Source organism: Helicoverpa zea, chromosome 17 (genome assembly GCF_022581195.2).
Source record: "Helicoverpa zea isolate HzStark_Cry1AcR chromosome 17, ilHelZeax1.1, whole genome shotgun sequence".
NCBI classification, from domain to species: Eukaryota; Metazoa; Arthropoda; class Insecta; order Lepidoptera; family Noctuidae; genus Helicoverpa; species Helicoverpa zea.
In genome coordinates, this window is record NC_061468.1 from 3320788 (window position 1) to 3341213 (window position 20426).

Here is a 20426-nt window from a genome sequence, read left to right on the forward strand (position 1 = left end):
CGTTAATCGTTGCCGGTGAGACAAGTGCCTTATATTGTCCGTGCTCTTACGGCCGCTGCTCTTTCAGTGGCCTAAATGGACCATCGGGTATAACTATACCCGATAACTATCGGCACGAATCTTGAGCTCTGACCTACATCTGCGCAGAAGTGATTTATTAGCAAAGAACCAATACCGAGTGACGGCTATGCTATGACGCGATGCACTGCAGGCCAATCACCGCTTTAGCCCGCCCCCGCGCCTCACTTCATACTTCTGCGCAGGTGAAGGTCAGAGCTCAAGATTCGTGCCAATAACTATAATTGAAATCCGGTTGTGAAATAAAACCACGCCAAAATGTTTTAAATATATAATTTATTATTCTCATACATGATTCAAATCAGTCATTGGGACAACACGGTGTGCCTTACACAATGAAAATAAATCCGCTCTGTCATGATATGTTCCCGGCGCTGGTTCATTACATCTGTCGGTGAATATCTACACACCGCTTACACAAACAAGCTCATTGGGTTTAATTCTAAAAGACTTGTAATCTGGTTCGATTACAAAAGCAAATAAAACGTGGCCATCTGTAATTAAAGTGAGGAAGAAATATAATTGTTCGTCCGAAGTGAACCATCAAACTGTGCAATGTTGTATCGAAAAGCGTGGGGTCGCCGGCAAGCTCATTGTTACACAACACACATTACACGAGAACACGGATTGCGCGATAGTTTCTACGATAATGCTCAGCTCGCAGTCGCACCCAGCTTCAAGTTAATTGACGTTTACTCAGCTACAGATTCAAATGAGACCACGGTCAGTGGGAACATTCATGCTTCGAGTTGTCCAACACCTAAATCATGTCGCAATACAATAATAAAGTAGCGGGCATTTTATAACAAAAAGTCATCTTTAAATAATGTAACTAATAATCAATAGTTACTCTATAATAACGTAATATCTATGCCTAAGCAAAATAATTATCTAAATGTTATAATGTATAAAGAAAAATATGATTTTTGGTTAATCGCTATGATTACCGCCACCGATGAGTGGCAGCAGACATCGAGCGATGCCCACTATGTTGTGTAAATACTGCATAATAATACAAAGAACAATATCATGTATATGAAACAACCAAATTTAAATTGCACTAATACTTATAATATGCAGTGGCGAAACAGTTTCGGCGCACTGAACATATAGTCGGCATATATTTAACAAATAACAATACATCTGAATCAAATAAGCGATGTAGAAAACGTCAAGTGATTTCGACAAACTCAACAGTGTCGTAAAATACAGACAAAATTCCTTGCAGATGAATATCATTTGTCGAAAAACATACAGCTCTTATAACAAATAGCATATAAAAATATTATTATGTCGATGCAAACCGCGCCTAGTACGAGTTTCATTATAGTTTAAATGATATCTATGAAACGAGCACAAGACGCGCGGAGTTATCTGTGACTAGACATAAGAATACATAAACGATGTCTGCTGCTAAGCTACATACGAAACAATAATACTTAGAAAAGAAAAATACATAGTAAAGCTAACAATTGGTAAGTCCATCGTTTAAGTACATGAAGAAAGCTCTAATGAAAGCTAGTCAATATAATTATATCTATAAACAATAAATGCAAGGCGATGGTCCGGCGGCGGCGGCTCTGAGCCTCGCCGCCGCGCTTTGAGCTCTGCAAACTAATATCGCTACCACAGTTAATATTGCAAATTAATTCCACTACACGAGGACATCCTCGCTAGATTACCTACTAAGTATACTTGAAGGTTAATGTTTCTAGCTCTATCCTAAACCAGTAAAAATACCTACTAAGGGCGAGTGCCCACTACATGGAACGGTCCAACTAGCCTAAGGTCAGTGAGACGCTAGGAGAGGTCAACGACTATGTCACCGAGCGGTCGATCGACCGCGGCACGGGAAGCTGCCAATATCACATCCGATAACGTAAACAATAAATACGTAACATTAATAAAATCTTTTTTCATTTTTTGTAAATTTTGTCTTATCAATAGATTCGCTGGCCGCCGCCCGTGAGCAAAGTTTTGAGCAAAAAGGACGAAAACTGATAAGTAACATTCGTTGAGAGATAACGAGTGAAGTGTTTGCTTGTGAGATGTTCAGCGGAGTGCGGGAACAGCAGTGCAGCGGCCAGCTCATGGACAAGAATGGACGCGTGTGGCGACGCCACAGGACGGCAGAGTAACACAACAGTGGCGAGGAGTCGGTGACCTCGACGCGAACATGTCCTACAACTCCCATCAACACTCCGGGTAGATACACACGCTAGCAGTTCGCGCCGGTCCGCAGTTAATGTAACAAGTCCGGTACAATACATTAGAGCCAACTCCCAGCCACAACAGTCTAACGTCACTAACAAAAAATACTGAAACACTACGAGTACAACTAGAACAAGATGGACGAAAGTATTCGGCAGAGGGCCACAACAACACAACAAACGTATCCACTACAGAACAGATTACATAGTCTTTTTGCGCACACAATGGATGGACGTCGACGAATATCTTTTTTTTATTTTTAGAAATTTTTAATTGGACGTACTAAACATTCGTATCGAGTAGAGGATTCTATTAATATAATAAGACTCGAACAATAAATATAATGTATATCATAAAAAATAATGTCGCACTGTTTCATCGAAACTCCCGTTAACTTCCACACGTATAAGAAAATGTGTCTCTGAGGCGGAGTGCGGCGCAGCGGCCGGCCGGACCGGACAGCAAGCCAGCCGGGCCGGACAGCAAGCCGGCCGTCCGGCCGCCCGCTGCGCCGCCGTGTCTTCTGCGATATCGTAACAACGGTCATAAATTCATATGCGTAATAAAATACACTGATCCTATTACAAAAATACTCGATAAACATCAATTTGAGACGTGCAATAGATAGATATATTGAGGAAATTCGATATCAAATCTGGATCGGTGACGCGCGGCACGATCGCGAACGAGACGCAACATCGACACGTGCGGGCGACAAGTACGACCGACACGTGCGGGCGACAAGTACGACCGACACGAGCGGCCGACACTGCGGCAACAACAACAACGCACCGGCCCGACGGGGCTCGCGGTAAAAATCAGTCAACTTTAATATTACACACCAACTGTCACCAGGCGAGGAGCCTCGACGAGTACCTAGTTTTTATTCCATTAATTCTATGTTCGTCTCTATCGCGTCCAGCGCGGCGGGCGGCGGGCGCGGCTGCACAGTTTGACGGTTCACGGAGCGACGGGCCCGCGCCCCGCCCCCCGCGCCGCGCCGAGGCTCCTCCCTCACACCCGTACCTACCATTAATTAGATTAAAATTTTATAAAACGTATAAATAATTTAGTCCCAAGGGAGCGCACAGTTATAAAATTGTTGCGGCCGCTCGGCACGCCCCACACTAAACACTATAAATTCGTGGCGCTGCGCAGTGGGCGGGGCCGGGGGCGGGGCCGGGGGCGGCGCCTAGCTGCGCACGTGGGGGGCGGGCGCGAGCAGCGCGCGCAGGGCGGCGGCGGCGGCCTTGAGCGCCGACACGAGTCGCTAGAAGTCCCGCCCCCGCGCGCGCGTGGCGCCGCCTCCCGCCTTCGGCACGCGCCGCGTGCGCATCTCGCGGTCCACCTGCAGACAATATTTATAAAGAACACTCACTTATATTTAAGAGACGAGTTGTAACTAAGTTGCAGCTGCTAAGATCAACAAAGCAATAATGTATTATGTTGACAGATCTATCCAGCGGCACTTCGAACAAACCTAACGTACTCAACTTATCTCATGTGCTGTCAACTAGTGTCAATGCAACCAATCACAGTTCATTTATCTCATGCGTTCATTTCATCAATAAAATTATAATTAATTCGTTCAATCATTTATTCGTTTGACGTTCCTTTTTGCTGGGAGGTTTCGAACAAAGTAGTGTAAGTGGGGGCTACTGGTCAACCAGCAAATGTAGCATGCGGTTACCTCGAGCTCCTCGAGGCGCTGCGTGAGGGCCAGCTTCTGCTGCACGGCGAGGCGCAGCAGCTGGTTGAGCGTCTTCTTCTCCTCCTCGGCGCCCGCCAGCGCCTGCGTCAGCTCGTCCACCTGCGTCACGTACTCCTCGCACCGCGCCGCGAACATCGCGCGGAGACCTACACACAACCATATAAGCTATAGTCTACTCTCTCACAAGAGGAAAAAATCTCTTCTCTTCTAAACAGTACCTAAGTTAAACAAGTTTTTTTTTTAAAGAAAATAGGGTTGTTTCCTAGTATTCATTTAGTTAAAATTAAATAAATGCACCGAAAGTTCACAAAACTAGAAACACGATAAGCTATATTATATTATTTATAACTGACCATATATTTTTAAATTAATTTATGAAATTTTAATTTTGAGCCTGTGACGTCACGCCATTAAAAACGACGAGAAGAGACCGATGACGTCATCCTTTCTATATTTGACAATGACAAGTATTTGACAGTGACAGATATATCGAAATAACCTCAGAATTAATGTTTTGTTTATTTGCTTCTGTGAAGTTCTGCGTGTTAATTGCATTTAAGTGATACAACTGCTAAAGAATTATGGAGAAAGGATTTATGAAAGCTGATAGTTCCAATCTGCCAAGAGTAGACTCTTTTATGGTCGCTCAATTCTTTGCCAATAACCAAGATTTTTATTCAGCGGTACGTAGATGAACAGTTTATTTAGAGCACTAATGGTCGTATTTCCACAGTCTCGCACAACACAAACCTTGTAGACATTCATTTAATTTAAGTTTTTTGAAAAAGCATCAAATCTTTTCGAACGCGGACACAAACATAACCTCAATATAAATAAACACAAACTTTACGTTTCTTTGCACCATTTCATTTTTCCGCGTACACAACTCAAAACATTTGAAGTATTTTATTTTTGTGCAAATGTATAAAAATAATCTATATGTATAAAATATTATAGTTTTTGTAGTTATTTTATAAAAATACATTATTAAAATTAAGAAATCCATTAGTTGGTATGTTAGTTTTTTCTTGTTAGATGTGCTTTAAAATGTAAAGGAATGAACAGAGAACGTTGACGTCACAGTCACGTGATCTAGCGTTTTCTGAGCAATTTTTTAAGACAAATAGAAAAACATGTAATACATAAAAAATAAAAAGATTTGAGACGAAAAATGAAAGAGAGGGTGATCTTAAAATTATTTAGAAGCTATCTAAATAGATTTCCGAAAATTGGAAACAACCCTATTGATGAAGCAAGGAAACTACTCACGGAGGAAAAGATTTCTTGATTGGTATTCTAGCAATAAATGGCAAAATTTCACTAACCTTACCATCATCACTCAAACTTCCAAAACAAACACAAAAATAAACAATTACCCCCATCTCCCCACCCCTATTTTCTCCCCTCCCCCAGCCCCCAATACTTACTGGAGAAGGTAGCAGCATCTTCCTTAAGCAGCCGCAGCTCGTTCCTGAGCTTCAGCATGGTCTCGGTAACGATGATCTTCTCCGTCTCGTACTTGCTCTTGAGGTTGGCGAGAGCAACCTCGGCGGTGTTCTTGTTGGACTTGAGAACGGTACGCAATGTGGCGATCTGTTCCCTCTTGGTGGAGAGCAGGGACTTCAGCTTGATCACCTGTTCTTGGAGTTCTACCACCTCGGCGCCGCGCTCTTCGGTCTCCATTACTGGAAAAGGTTTGTATATAAGAATTAGTATTGTAGGTGTTTGTGTTGACTAAATCAATGTAATGGCTAGATTCCACCGGTTTGACTGTTTGGCACAGTGAGGCATACAAATGTAACTTCTAGCAGTCTACTCGCTTTAGTAAACAGTGACGCCTTAGCAAGATAGCAAGAAATGGACTCGTGCCGACGTCGACGCAATTTTTGTTCTCGATCAATTTTGGTGGAATCTCGTCATAACATGTACCATGAAGAAATACTAACTACATATACTTCTACAATGAAAACTGAGTAAAATACTTGTAAATTTATTCATTCAAAAATAAATAAAAGTACTTTCTTGAAAAATTCAAATCGACTACACAACTAGAGCTGCACCAATGAAATATCGATAAAAACGGAACCTTTGCACTTCATCATTCTCTGTCCATCATATGATGTACTGTAGCATCATGACGCAAGTCACCAGACTGGTCCTCAACGAGGTCTTAATGCCTGATGATATTGTGGAGTCACTTCTTTGAATGGGTACATTCTTACAGTACACACTACCGCCGTTTATCATAGCGTTTTTCCATACATAGTGCAAGTTCACATTACTGCCCAAATGCTTGGACAGTACCATACTGCCAGAGTTGTTAAATAAGGTTGTATTTGGAAAAGGAATTAAGGAGTTTTTATGATAACCGTCCATAGACATGTCTTTGATTTTCGCGTTGGTTGCGACATCCGTTTTGGGTAATTTGGACATGTTTTCGAAGAAGGTTGTTATTTCTTTGACACTCCTTGTCGGGTATTCGTCTTTTTTGTAATTACTGTCAATTTCTAAGGATTGTAAATGAGATATTAAGTTGTGTAGTTTGCGTTTAGTGTCCGCTATCTTGAGCTTGCAATTGTTCTGCTCTTTGAGTTTCTTTATAGGAGTGTAGTATGGAGTCCGGGATTTGGAATAGTGGTCGGGTGGGAAACCTGGGTGGGGATAAAGATGTTATATTTAGGTTTGTACTATTTCCAGTATTATTTGATATGTAGGACGTACTTTACGTTTATATGTAACTCGCTAGGTAGATAGACTTCATAAACTAGTTTTTCCCTATAATTTTATCAAATTCCTGAGGGTACAATCGACGGCAAATAATATGCCAAGAATTTAGTTTTTTTTTTTGTAATACGACTTGTTTTCATCTAACAATTCATGTCAAGTTACCTGCTGGGGAATACACTTCACATATACTGCAAAAAAGTGACCATAACGCATTCACATTTAATTTCATGTATAGCTGAAACCCAGCACCTAAGGTCCTTTTTTTCGTCTAGACATTATAACCTAATTTCCTCGTCGCCCACATACCAGGTTGATGCCTGTTCCTGGAGTCGAGTGCAGTGTCCAACGCAGCACGGAGATGTGTCAACTGGTCCAGCAGCGTGTCGGCCGACCGCGCCACGCCGCCCGCCGCCCGCAGGCCTTCTAGCTCGCCCGCTGCGAGGGCTAGGGCTTCGGCCTCCGCGCCACGGTCTTCGGCGCCTGATACTGTGGGAAAATTATTTAACATTTAATTTAGAACATAATAATTCTATGTGCATTTGTTAGTACTTTAAAACTATGTTACCTTATATCTGCTTATCGTATTTATTTTATTTTTACCTAATAAAACAACAAGTATAGAGCGCGCTATGAAGAGTAAAATGACAGTAAAATTATGGATAGTTGAGATGCCGGCGGCTGCCATCATAGTCACCCAGTCCACGCGGCCGCAAACGCATGCGAGTTGTTACCTGTCCGCGGCTACGCAGCTTGTTTCTTTATTTTCGCGTGTGTGAATATTATTTTTTACTAGCTACCCAATCTGATTGTTTCGTTGTTTATATATTTCTTTCAAACTTCTTTCATTGTAATGGTATACAACAACGTTAGAGTACATATCTGACCTATGTTCTGCCCCGCGTGGTCGAGCAGCACGCGCTCGGGCTGGGTGCCGTTGACGGCACACACGTGGTGGTAGATCTGCGCCAGCGTCTCCGCCGCCGACAGCAGCGCCGGCGCCGCCGTCGACAGGGCACGGCCCGCTCCTGTGGGAGACAAAATATCTTAATAATACGTTCATGAATTGATGACTTTTCCATCTTATACAAAGTGTTGATTTGCATCTGTGCCATATTTAAGGAGGTTGACATAAAATACGTAAATAATGGATTGGAATTAGTTAACGGGAAATAGTTAATATGCGCTGCTTTTTTGTCATTGTAATGTCATAGTATTTCAGAAATAATCCAATTTTATGAATTAAATTCATGAGTGATCGTTGCGTATGCTTTGTGTTTGCGTTTGTCTGAGGGCGCAGCACAGTTTTGAAGCCAGTAACACACGCGCCGAGTTTAAAAAGGGGTAGGTGGCATTGACGAATTTCCGAAAAAAAAATTGAAATCAAAAATTTTCGGACCAATTTTTTTGTTTATTTGGTTTGAGAATCATTAGTATAATTACGTCCTTGACTATGGCTAATCAATAGCTTGTATAGGGCTGCCATCTCGAATTTCATCAAACTCGGACAAAGATTCAAAAACCTGGACATTTGCCGTAAATCGCATTTTTCGAAAGTAATATGCAACAAAAAATAAAAGCCAATTTACATATTATTTTTTCATTTGGCCAAAAATAGGTGCTTCCTTGCATGAAGTCTCCACGGGCGGGCTCCAAACGAGGACAAATCCGGGGAAACCCGGACGGATGGTAGCCCTAATCTTATAACAAGTAAAAAAAGCAACACAATTTTTCCTTTCTTAAGTGACTTACCTCCAGCAAGAGTCCTCAACAGATCAGCATCGGCTTGCAACGCAGCACATCGCACTTCAGCCTCAGCGACCCTATCAGCCAGCTGCGCCAGCGCCGCCCTCTGCAACGCGGCCGCCGACGCCGCCGACCCGTCCGCCGGCACCGCGCCGGACGACAGCTCGGACAGTAGCGCTGCCAGTCCGGACAACTCGCCGCCGGACACTCGCCACCACGTCAGCCATTTGGCAGCTCGCGCTGATACTCCACCGGATTCAACCTTCTCCTCGTCCTGGAAGAAAAGTTTAGTTGATTTGATATGGCTGGTAAGGCTGTTTTTAAAACGCATAACATAAGACTTTCAGTATGTCATTGATGGTCACTCATGCTCTGAAAAAAAATTCTTCATGGTGCACGCACATCTGTCAGCATCGGATGAGATGGCCGCGACCATGGAATTCTTCATGTCTGACATGGACAAGTGTGCTTTCAAACGATAAATTTTATATTATATATCACGTGTAGCGAACTGGTCGAATAGTCCGAATTTGAACGACACATTATATACGACATTTAACAGAACTCGATTCCTTCACCGTGATCAAATTCTTGAAGGTTCACAATAAGTCCGTTTATTCAGCTGGCTATTTCCAGTACTGACCAATGGTGCGCAGTCAGAGTGCAAGGCGTGTAGCGCAGTGACGCGAGAGGCAGCGCGAGTGAGGCCGGCGCGGAGCAGCGCGGCGGCCGCGCTCTCGCTCTCCGCCGTCACCTGGGCGCTGCGCATCGACGCTTGTAGCTGACTCTGTAGAATGGGATAACGGGGATATTAAACAACCTATATTAATTTTCAAAGCTGCTTAAAGGGTTCGCGGGCAATTTACGGAGAGTTACATATGAATTGCAACCGTGCTGTTCGTAAGAGACTCGAAAATTCAATAACTCTGGACGTACCATAACTTAAATTGGTAATTTAATGAAACAAACACGAATTCTTAGATAACAATAGAATAAAAACAATAATGGACGTTTGATTTTGCAGTTGTACAACTTCTTAATACAACTTGGAAGGTTAATCAAGTTACATTTTACTCAGTAGTTACTAAAACATTGTGTGGTGTAAGACTCATACTAGGTAAACAGATTTCGGCTACATTATGTAGTCATAGAAGCAACTGTGTGTGACTAAAGACGACATTTTGAGTCACAGCGCCGAGAGATAAATTGTAAACTACCTACAGTGCCCGCTTTATCTAATTAGTATCAATTCCCAAATCTCATGAAACATTCCAGGTGAGCGCTGAACTTCAGAACGAGGTCAATTCCATTAAGCGCCGCTTAAATATGCATACAATGTCAGTTAGCTTGCATTTTGAAGTGAGACTGTCTGGTTCATCATCATGTTATGAATTAAACTTTCAGGTTTCGAGCGAAATTTTGTGATCCTGTGTGAGATTCGAAGATGTGTACAGGAGAAATATGTCCTCGGTGCAATAAGTATTGGTTATAGGAAAATAATTAATATATATCGTGGCTGTCCATTACTTTACGAAAATACAAATTGCAAGTTATATTGTCACTTGAAATAATATATTTTTGTAAAACCGTCACCAAAATATCTTCCGTAGTTACTTTACATTTTCTCACTTTGTTTTTTTTTTATGTAACTTTAACTTTTTATACTTGATTGTCTATGTATCTTTAAAATAAGTTTATCAACAACTAAATATACTTCCAAAAAACTTACATTTTCATTATGTGCCTGTTCCAATTGCTTCTCAAGCCTGGATATCTCGTGGAGATGCACTTCAGAGAAGAGGTCGGCGTGGTGGTCGCCCATGGCGCCCGCCAGTTCCGCTGACGAGGAACCGCCCGGTTCGCCCTCGTCCTCTGTGCCGTCGTCTGGCATACCTGTGTCCGAGTTAGAAGACTGTAGGAACTTCGAATTTGTATTTCCAGAAACTTCTAAGGTAGGGAATGGAAAAGGGTTTTCACTACCGTTGGTTTCCAAGAAAAGTGTTGAACGGGAAGACAAAAAGGCAAACACGACCGCTAAGACTGTGTGTCTCGAAAAACTTTGTTTCTAGAATTTTGACTTGTTTCGGGAACAAAAAGTTTGCAGGATTTCGAAATTGGCCTTTTTTAGAAAATGTTATGCCTTGCATTATAGGTATACGTAAAAAATAAATATGGAAAACTGAAACTAACAATTTAAAATGACGATGTTACCTTTCTGATTAGAATCGGCCATCAGGTTCTATTTATTTCGATACTATTTTCAACGCAATCAAATATATGGTACCGTCCTTGTGCACGGAATATTATTTTAGTTTTCACGCAGGTAATTAGAACAACTTTATCGTGTCTAAAAGAGGGTAGCTGTACAACTCTTTCTATACAAATCTGTCATAAAAATAAATCGGTCATTCCAAATTCAAATATTTCAAATGTCCGTAAGAACTCAAGGTCAGCGCACAGACAATACAAAACCCATATACTCGAGCAAGATATTCAATTTTCAATTAAGAACGGTGTTGCAATTGTTTTTTTTTTCTGTGATGTCACAGTATTTTGTTACATTCAGAAGAAGGTTTTAGTACTAACGACTCAAAAAAGGAGGTTCTGATTTTGACCAGCAAGTATGTATGTATGAAAGTTTTTAGTTATTGCTTACCTCGTATACTGTAAGCCAAGTTGGTGATGTTGTACGCAGCTTCCCTGCTGAGGTGAGCGTCAAGTTCCTTCTTGGCAGCGAACTTGGCTTCTCTCTCGGCTTGCAGCGCTTCGAGCGCTTCGGCCAGCTGTCGCTCAGCGATGCGGCGTAACGCGGCCGTCTCTTCGGCCATGGCGCGCGCATTTTCGGCCTCTTCGCGAAGTTGTCTGACTTCATGTTTTAGGCCTTCGAATTCAACCTGTAGGAGAGGTTATTGGGAAAAACTTCGTTGTAATATTCGGAGTGCATAATTAAATTCGGAAACCAAAATTTTCACTTGGTCCTTTTATTGACGAACCTGCTGTTATCTTTCTGTTTTTTAGACCTATGCCATTACAGGCAAAAAATAAAGTCCCAGATGTATGTGATGTAAATAATATATATCCAAAACTTTAAAAACATTATATTGCTCTATCTATTGAAGAAGCAATTTAAACTTCCAAAAGCAATATGCAGCATCGCAAACATAAAATCGCGATCAGTTTGGAAAATCGAATAGTCCATAAGTCGCAGATACGATTATCAGGTTGATATATGAGCCAATCAATTAGGCAGCAGGTTTCGCGACTACCCGTGGGCACGGCTCCAAAGTTGCGCGTAAAGTATCAATGCACCACTAAACAGTAACGACGGTCATTTGCGATGCCAATACCGGGTATTCATATTTTTTTTAATACATTTTTTTTAATATTTAGTATCTAGACTTTTTATATTAAGACGGTTCATACGTAGCACATCACAAGCGCGCTCGTGGATCTGGGGTAATAGAATCAAATAACCAAACAACAGCAAGATGTTAGGTAATTTTCATAAATATAATGGATTTATGTGAACCACTAAGTAACAGAATCAGTAAGATATTATTAGCTTATCCCTAAAATAATCTTACCTGTGAAGATCTGAGCGCGGACACTTGTTTCTGTAGCGAAATATTCTCGTCTTCCAAATCCCCGATGTCGACGAGCAGTCTCTGTTCCCTCTGCCTGGCTTCCCGGAGCTCAGCCCTCAGAGCCACGCGCTCCGACTCCCGGGATACCTTGTCCTGGCCCAGCTCCGAACTTTCAGCCAGTAAGCGATCACGTTCGCTCACCACGCGGTCCAATTCGTGACGCAACTGTCAACAAAAAATATAATAGATCGCTGAAAAAACTTGACGAAGTGTATTTGTAGAGTATAAACTGTTTAACATAGCAATAAATGTCGCTTGCATATAATTTCAATAATACCCTGTTCTATAAATTATAATAAAACAACTATTGACGAAAACGTAACGTTTGTACGATTTATCGTTACGGTGTTTTCGTTTATGGCGTGAAAAACGCCGAGGTTTACGTACACGCGATGTTCAGTGGCAGCCACTTGACTATAAACTGAATTTATGTATCGGATATACAGATAACGCGACAATGCACGAACAGTAATCGGATGTTTGTAGATCTCTTATGAACGATAGCGCTGTTTTACGATTTAACGTGCTCGATTTCTCGCATCGTTTAATTCGATCAGATCAATCTTTCTAATTGGTTAACCGCGATACTGACTGGGAATTTAACTTACATCACAATACATTCAAATAGAAAGCGAACTAACAAAAATGTAGATGTACTTACATACATCTGATTCAACATATCCGCAAGTACATTTTTACGACTACATTCTCCTGTCGCTTACAATATTGAATGTTGTAAAAGCTGGTTTGTTAATCTCCAGTTGACACGGACTGCTTTACTTAATGAAACAAAGCCTCGTCGAACCGCCACCATAATTACTTTTTACTACCGATCTTTTTAATTGTAATTAATGGACGAGGACCTACCACGCCCGCTTCATATTATTTTACTCCAAAACATTAATTATTCGGAAGCCCTATAACAATTCTCGATACGACGTAATTTGACATCCAACATTTGGAGCCATATTTTAGAACGATAACAAAATACACTTGGGTGGGTTGCTTGGCTTTTCAGGGCGGTTTACTTGGAAAGCTGATAAACATGATGATGAAATAACATTCGAGACGGTACTGCGCGTACTTCTAGAAGGGAAATTCTTGAAAATATTCTAACTACCCATGATTACCTCTCTTTTCTCAGATAAGTTCTTGTATGTCCAGTATCATATTCTAAAATGACCACAGTTTAAAATGTAACCTAACATAGAAACACTCTAGTGATGAGCCCCGCCTATTTCGCGAATAGGCAAAACGTCAGGGAGTGGCCGATCATAAATTGTAACACGGTCAGCCCTCGCTTAGGTCAATAAGCTAACAGACTACCTGTGTAACGTAAATACAGAAGTCACATTTCCAGTGTAAATATAGGGTGGCCAAAGGCGCTTATTTTCTTGCTGACTTTACTAGTTTCTTCGTCATGTGTCCTGGTTAAAACAACCAGAAAGAAGGAAGCTTCTTCAAATCTAATAAAGTTGTCTTCTATTAGATATCAAAACGAAAATATATTTTGCAATAAATAAATACATTGTCGTCTAACACGTCACCGCGTCTCTCATAGTAAGGTAATTATGACGTGATATCGTTTCAAGGGCTTTTGAACGGATTCACAATGCAACAAGAAACACACGAGTCTATATCGGTTCTTATAAACCGATCTAAGTGCGAGCTATGATTCATGCTAGGTAGACGTTTTTTAGTCATCGCCGTTCGCGACAAGCCTGTCGCGCAGCCGTTTGGTAATATACTAGACAGCTTCCGTCGAGACCTGAATGCTTGCTCATAATGGCAATAGTTGGGGGAATGCTGATTCTGAGTCAGATAATGGTATACGAAGTTTCAGACAGTTGATATTCTGGGAACATAATGGGTCTGAATAAAAATCCCCCAAATAGATCTGATAAATTGTTTTTTTTTTTAGGGTTATTATATTTGTGTCGCTATGGTTTCTAGGTGCAAATAGATCCGCTGAGACCTATACGCCTCTTCCATGAGAAAAGAATCCAGCACACTTTTGCAAACAACTTTTACCCATACAATATTTCCTATGGGAAACATACATTATGTATGTAAGAACAATAATGGTGTGACGGAATCTTTGGTATTCAGATTTCTGTCGCATTGCATCGGCCGTACAATATTATTAAGGGGATGCCGCATGTCCTCGCTATTACTCCTTGTGCGGATTGTGGTCGGAAGCCACAGTGTACGATATAGTCACCTCGAATTGTGGTCAGCGCGTAGATATACTGTGATATTTGTATACAGTTAATCTGGCTAGATGTTGTTATTATATTAGTGTAAAAATTAAATAATATAGCCATAACAAAACATTTTGATAATTTGATAACATAATATAAAGCCTCATACTCAAGATTTCGAAAAGTCTATTTCAGCAACAAATTGAGAACGTACATTGAAGAAGTCATAAATTATGCGACAACAATGATGAGACTTGTCACTGGTAATAAAACGAATTACACGTCTGTGCTTTTACAAGCAATAAACTCTAGCATAACATAAAGCCCAATCGAATTGAATACAATAAGTGCACCGGCTATAGCCGGGAGTCTGACTCAGGCATTGTAAACAAATCTGTTACGAGTGATAAGAGGCTCGACCTACACCAGCTCCGACAGTTACGCATACTTCGTGACTTAGAACCATACGTGATTAATTAGCAAAGTAGAGTTCCTTTATAGTGCAATTACCAGTACAGAATATAGTGAATTAATTATGTCATTCCAGGCTCGAGGTAAAGTAATTGTTAAACAATCTTCGTGAGTGCTATCCGCTTGTAGGAGAAAGAGGTCACTGTGCAAATATTATTTGTGTTGTAAAGAGAGCCGTAATAAATAAAGCCATAATTTATAAAAAATTGAAAAGGAGCTCATTATTCGTAATAAATAATAAACATAATAATGCGATCCAGAATGAATTCCCGAGAGAGACATTATCTCGCAAATATTCACGACATAAAAGGACCTTTCTGAATGAATTCATAAATTATGTATGGGCGAACATAAAGCGCGGAACGGGACAACTTTATGTCGATAAACTTATAAATGGAGATTAAACCTAGCCGTACTTATTTTTCTGGCGGTCTGCCAGCGCCGAAACAAGTGTCAACAGTATTCCATTATTACTGTAAACAATGTTAGACGTGAAACACGAGCATGGTTTATCAGCCCGCCAGCCAGCCCCTTCGGGATAGCCAGTTGAACAAACATCAAATAATAACACATTTATACCTCGCCTTCTTCATTCATTTTTGCGTGTCGCCGGGAATCCTCTCGTACTACACTAAAACATATTTACACACATTCACTTGGCACAAGCACTAAATATTCGGCATAATTCAAAAGACACTAATGCACAGAACGTGCGTGCATTGCTAAAAATCTACACACCATTGAGTAATGCGTGAATACGTGAATCAAGGCCGGGCAAATAAAAATGTATTTCTGGATCAGTGTTATGGATTCCCGACGGCTGCGCTTACGCCATTCGCAGCATTACATCACGGACGATAGAGGTCTATTTGGTTCGCGCCTATATCAACTGCTGCAACGCTGATTACTTATGATTTATCACGGTTAGCAGTATTTTCTTCGTTCGAAATAACTAGTCAAATGTGTAGTTAATCACGAAATGTGTTGGAGTGTGTTGGGTAGGGGCGTCTCGCGCGCACTGCTCCGAGGGTCCGCGGATGATTCACGCCAATTGCTCCCATTTCATTAAACAGAGCGTAGGCATGCTGTCAGATGTGTCTCGGGAAAAATGTTCAATGAGATAATGAGACGCCCGTCATTATTTAAAATTAACCGTGCTTTACATCGGAAAACTTCATCATGTTCAGCGCGTAAGTGTGCAGTTGTTACCAGCATCAAATTTTAGCGGATCTATATATTATTTTATCATAATATTGTTTTGCACCATACAGGTTGTCGTCACGCGTGTTCTACGTATAAATTCTGTGATATAATCTACATTTAATACTACTTTAATTAAAGTTATACAATAGTTATTTATGTATTGTTTCGATAAAGTTAAGTTCGCGATGGTTTATTTGACATACTTGCCGAACCTACCAAAAGGACTCGGATTAGAACGTAACTGTGACATATTGTGACATTGACCGCGTCCACAAAAGCAGAGCAGAGTGGAGAAGGTTTTAGGGATGCTACTCAGTGTAGGGAAAAGAATGCTTTGCGCCGCTTTGGTGGAGTCTGGGCCTAAAAGTAAGAATGTTTTGAGGTTGTATGTAGTTTTGGAGGACTTGGTGTTAAAAAGTCCTAATCCTGTACAGTAAATCAAATTAAACTGAGTTTCTATTGCAACCACATTCACAGTGTCTTCTTTTATAATTTCCGAGAAGGCTATCCAATGTATAAAGTTACGGTTTAAATAAATATATCATTAAAATGTAAGTAAACAATACCTGTTTGGATTCACTCTCCAGCTCCAGTATCTGTAGGGTGAGGGAGCTCTCCATAGCAGCCGACTCGTTGAGGAGAGCATTTTCTTGCTCTATTCCACTCCGAGTTGTTACCTTCTGAGTTGTGTCTAGTTTCATAAGAGCCTGGTGACAAAAACAAAAATGAAGGGGAATAAATAAGATATCAGTTATATAATCAAATAGTTGACATTAATGATGGAAAATTATTAATTTTCTTCTCTCACTCTTTAAAAGTCAATAAACATGACAGTATTTTTTAAACAGAATAATTAGGCCCTCATGAACGACAAGGCCAGTGTTTTTAATTACTTACATAGAATACTTTATACAAAACCAATAGCAAAGTTGGTTGTAAAAAAATTAGCAAGTAATTATTAATATTTTGTGAGTACGGAGTATTATAATATAAGTATACTAAAGAACATTTGTTAGAACAATCTATCTCATATACAGTATAAGGCAGATCTTATGTTTATTTCCCACAGCTGGGCAGTTTTCTCTTCTAGTTGAATTCAAAAGTTCCCATATCTGATGTTTTATATCTTAAACAACCCTTATAAATGAAAAAAGAGCCAACAATGCTAGTAAATATGCCATTCAAAAAGGAAAAAGAAAACTGCTGCGGCCACTATGTAGCGTTTTAAAGATATTTATGTTCCAAATGTTTCATTAACATGCAGGCAATTTGCATTTTAACCTGCTGATCAGTTTTTATGGGCAGTTTTGTATGATGGAGAGGTTTTTTAATAATAGGCATACATTATTCTGTTTCGATATAACACTATAGTCTGTTTTTTAATCTCGTAGACTAAATTGACACTTGCAAAATGTCAAACTTTCTAATAATTTTGCTAGCTCTGTGGTGCAGTGTTGTACTTACGATACCGGTTCGTTGAATCGTAACTTTTTATCTATAATAGACGAATTTAATATTCATTCAAAGTTTTATATTGAAAATTCACGTACGTACACATGGCTGTACGACGTGCTACAAACTGCCAGGGATATCTGACCACGCAAAGCCATGCGTAATCATCAAGGATAAGCCCATTATTTCAGGATGACTTATTGTAAAAAGTTACGATTCAACGAACCGGTATCGTAAGTACAACACTGCACCACAGAGCTGGCAAAATTATTAGAAAGTTTGACATTTTGCAAGTGTCAATTTAGTCTACGAGATTAAAAAACAGACTATAATTAACTTTTGGCTATCATTACAGTTAATAGTTATTGCAGTTTTCTTAATGATATTTTTTTCTCATTAGGATATCATTAAATATTGAATGTGGGACATGTAATAAAGCAGGTAAATTTTTTCCTTGTGTTACAGCACTATTTCAATTATTAAAGTTAGACATGGCACAGTATGCACTGATAAGCAGGCTACCATAAAATTAAATTATATTGAATGAAAAATGCAATCACATCCACATTGCCTCATTGACAGAATTCTTTCACATAAGTTAAATGAAAGTTTGCATATATTCTGAAAAAAATATATAACAATTTCCATAAAACTGATAGTATAAGTTATAATACTGTAACATTATTCTAAGAGAAATTATGAATATAAATGAAGCTAAATATGAATGCTTACTTTCTCATCTAGAAAATCTGTCTTTACAAAGTTTGGAAACAAAGTTTTGGACAAGTTTTCTCAATGGCAATGGAATAAGTAGGAGAAACTAATCTGAATTCAGTGTACCGATTTCATGAAAGTTCAATGAATGCATGATACTAGAAGAAGATTCAGCATCTAACTAACTGTTCTACTGTATGTAGGTTATACTCATAATTTCTACTTGCGACTTTTGAAAGTAGTGCATAATATGAATAGTATAAAGTCGGACTAAAATGTCCGTTTCGGCACGTTTTAATGTACCCATTAATGCATGAAGAGTGAAATGAGCAGAATGTAGGCCACTAACCTCTTGCGTGATATCCAGCTCGTGCTTGGTGTTCTCGTAGAGGGCCTCGAGCTCGTCGCATCGTTGCTGCAGCGCCGACTTCTCCTCCAGCAGCACCAGGCCCAGTTGCGCCGACTGGATCTTCTCGCTGCTGGCTTGGTCGAGCTCGCGGCCAAGCCTCTCGATCTCAGCCTTCAGCTCCGCGATCGATAAATCGCTTTGAGCCGCGGCTGCCATCGTGTGACAGTTAGACGGCTAGATATTTTAACTTCATAAACAAAGTAAATAATCTCAGAAAAACAACTATATAAAACGTGTAAAATCAATTGTTTCTACATTCTCTGAAAGGTAAAACGTCTTGACAGCTCATTTCAGTGTTGTCAACGTTTTGTTTGACTTTCTGACACGGACGTCACACGACAACTGCCACAGAATATAATACCTATTGTTTTCCGTTTCGTGTTTTGAGTGCTCAATATTTAATATTATTTCTGAATAAATCCTACTTACTCTTATATCACTCGGTTAATTAAATAGTATTTGTAATATAAAAATAACTTAATATCACCCAAAAACTAAAAGGGAATTGCGTGGAATGCCTACAGTTGTTTAGTAGCTTCCCACGCAACGAGTTAAATTTATAAAACTGGCAACACAGATACAGACTACATCCAATCATACAAAAAATATATATAGATAGATAATGCTTTCACAGGGCAAACGAGATTCCATCATATTGAGGCTAGCAGCTACAATAGCAAAAATCAGTAATGCGCACAAAAAATATCAATGACATTTGCCTTGAGTATTGTTGTTTTATTTCAGTATTGGATAATAGAGTCAGTAACCGATTTACCTTGAACTCTATAGCAATTTTATGTAATAGACGATTTATTTGCTTGGTAGAATTTGAGTTGGATATACCTACTGGACAAAAACTGACAATACTGTCGGTTGTCTTAGAAATTATCATAAATGAATAAAATAGGAACTGGATGCCGTTCGAAAATAAAACAAAACCACGAAAGTGTTATTTACTTTAATTTTTTTTAACACCAAATTGACAATTACAAATTTTGTTATAAAAATTACAACGATAAACATCCAAATTAAATAAGGGTGAGGGATGAAATCCGGTTAGTTATTAAACCACTTGAAATGTGTTTTCGGACGCAACGCATTTACTACTTAGCGCTACTCAGGGTAGGAAACTCGAAACATCAAAATTCTATACGTAAAAAAATATTGAAATTACATGCTTAATATTGTGGTTCATAATTAATTAGTGATTAACAATTGCAACGTTTAACTCAACAGGATAAGACCTATTCAGACTGCCGCAATTTAATTCACCACCACAACTTGTCATATGAATGTAGCCAGGAATAGTTATCATCAAAGTTTTTGGCGATTCGGAACATCACGCGAGACACTGCGCAGCAGTCGCTATAGTTATATATGAGTCGCATGCGAACTTAGTTACGAACCGCCATCAAGTTTGGCGAGAACTGTAGTTACCGGCACGGATGTCGGGCCCTGACCTTCACCTGCGCACAAGCAATTTACTGCCTTATTGCCTTATGCGTACGGGTGCGCAAAGCGATCCCCACTCTTCCGCCGAGAGCCCGACATCCGTGCCGGTAACTGTACAAAAGTAAATATTTTTGGCATTTCAAATTCGAGAGGTGTCTCTTTTTATGTACGTCTAAATAGATCCTCGGCATAGTTAAGTTGATAGGAGGATATTATAATCATAACACCCTATAGCATATGAAATTATCTAATGAATGTTTGAACGTAGCAAAAAAATTAGATTTCATTGCTTTCAAATTCGAGTTCTTAATTTAATGCTTGGTTTGTTTGGTACAAGTGCACCTTTATCCTGATGTTTTACCCCAAAATTAGGTATTTTTTGCGAATCTCATTAAAATCTATTGTTTTTG

The 20426-nt window shown here is 39.8% G+C and overlaps 1 protein-coding gene and 1 long non-coding RNA gene across 3 annotated transcripts; one reads left to right on the plus strand and one right to left on the minus strand.

Moving 5' to 3' along the window:
• Positions 1-335: 335 nt before the first annotated feature.
• LOC124638048 (protein bicaudal D) lies at positions 336-18890 on the minus strand. 2 transcript variants are annotated; one of them, XM_047174842.1, is made up of 12 exons: positions 18505-18890; positions 16556-16696; positions 12055-12279; positions 11127-11364; positions 10200-10363; positions 9114-9257; positions 8477-8744; positions 7612-7752; positions 7034-7213; positions 5428-5685; positions 3980-4146; positions 336-3637 (listed from the first exon to the last, which is right to left on the minus strand). In XM_047174842.1, the coding sequence occupies exons 1-12, from the start codon at positions 18718-18720 to the stop codon at positions 3560-3562; spliced, it is 2220 nt and encodes a 739-aa protein (XP_047030798.1). In that variant the 5' UTR covers positions 18721-18890; the 3' UTR covers positions 336-3559. The 2 variants fall into 2 exon arrangements, with proteins under 2 accessions (XP_047030798.1, XP_047030800.1); XM_047174844.1 differs by lacking the exons at positions 16556-16696; positions 18505-18890 and adding an exon at positions 15366-15512.
• Positions 15603-16549, plus strand: LOC124638049. The gene is made up of 2 exons (XR_006985324.1): positions 15603-15976; positions 16058-16549. It is a non-coding gene; the product is annotated as an uncharacterized LOC124638049 (long non-coding RNA).
• Positions 18891-20426: the final 1536 nt, after the last annotated feature.

Excerpts from the sequence above, each read along its gene's own strand:
- LOC124638048 (XM_047174842.1), bottom strand. The coding sequence starts at position 18,720 with ATGGCAGCCGCGGCTCAAAGCGATTTATCGATCGCGGAGCTGAAGGCT. Across the intron at positions 12,280-16,555 it reads TGGAGAGTGAATCCAAACAG|TTGCGTCACGAATTGGACCG; the intron begins GTATTGTTTACT and ends TTTTGTTGACAG. Across the intron at positions 5,686-7,033 it reads CAGGAACAGGCATCAACCTG|TAATGGAGACCGAAGAGCGC; the intron begins GTATGTGGGCGA and ends AACCTTTTCCAG.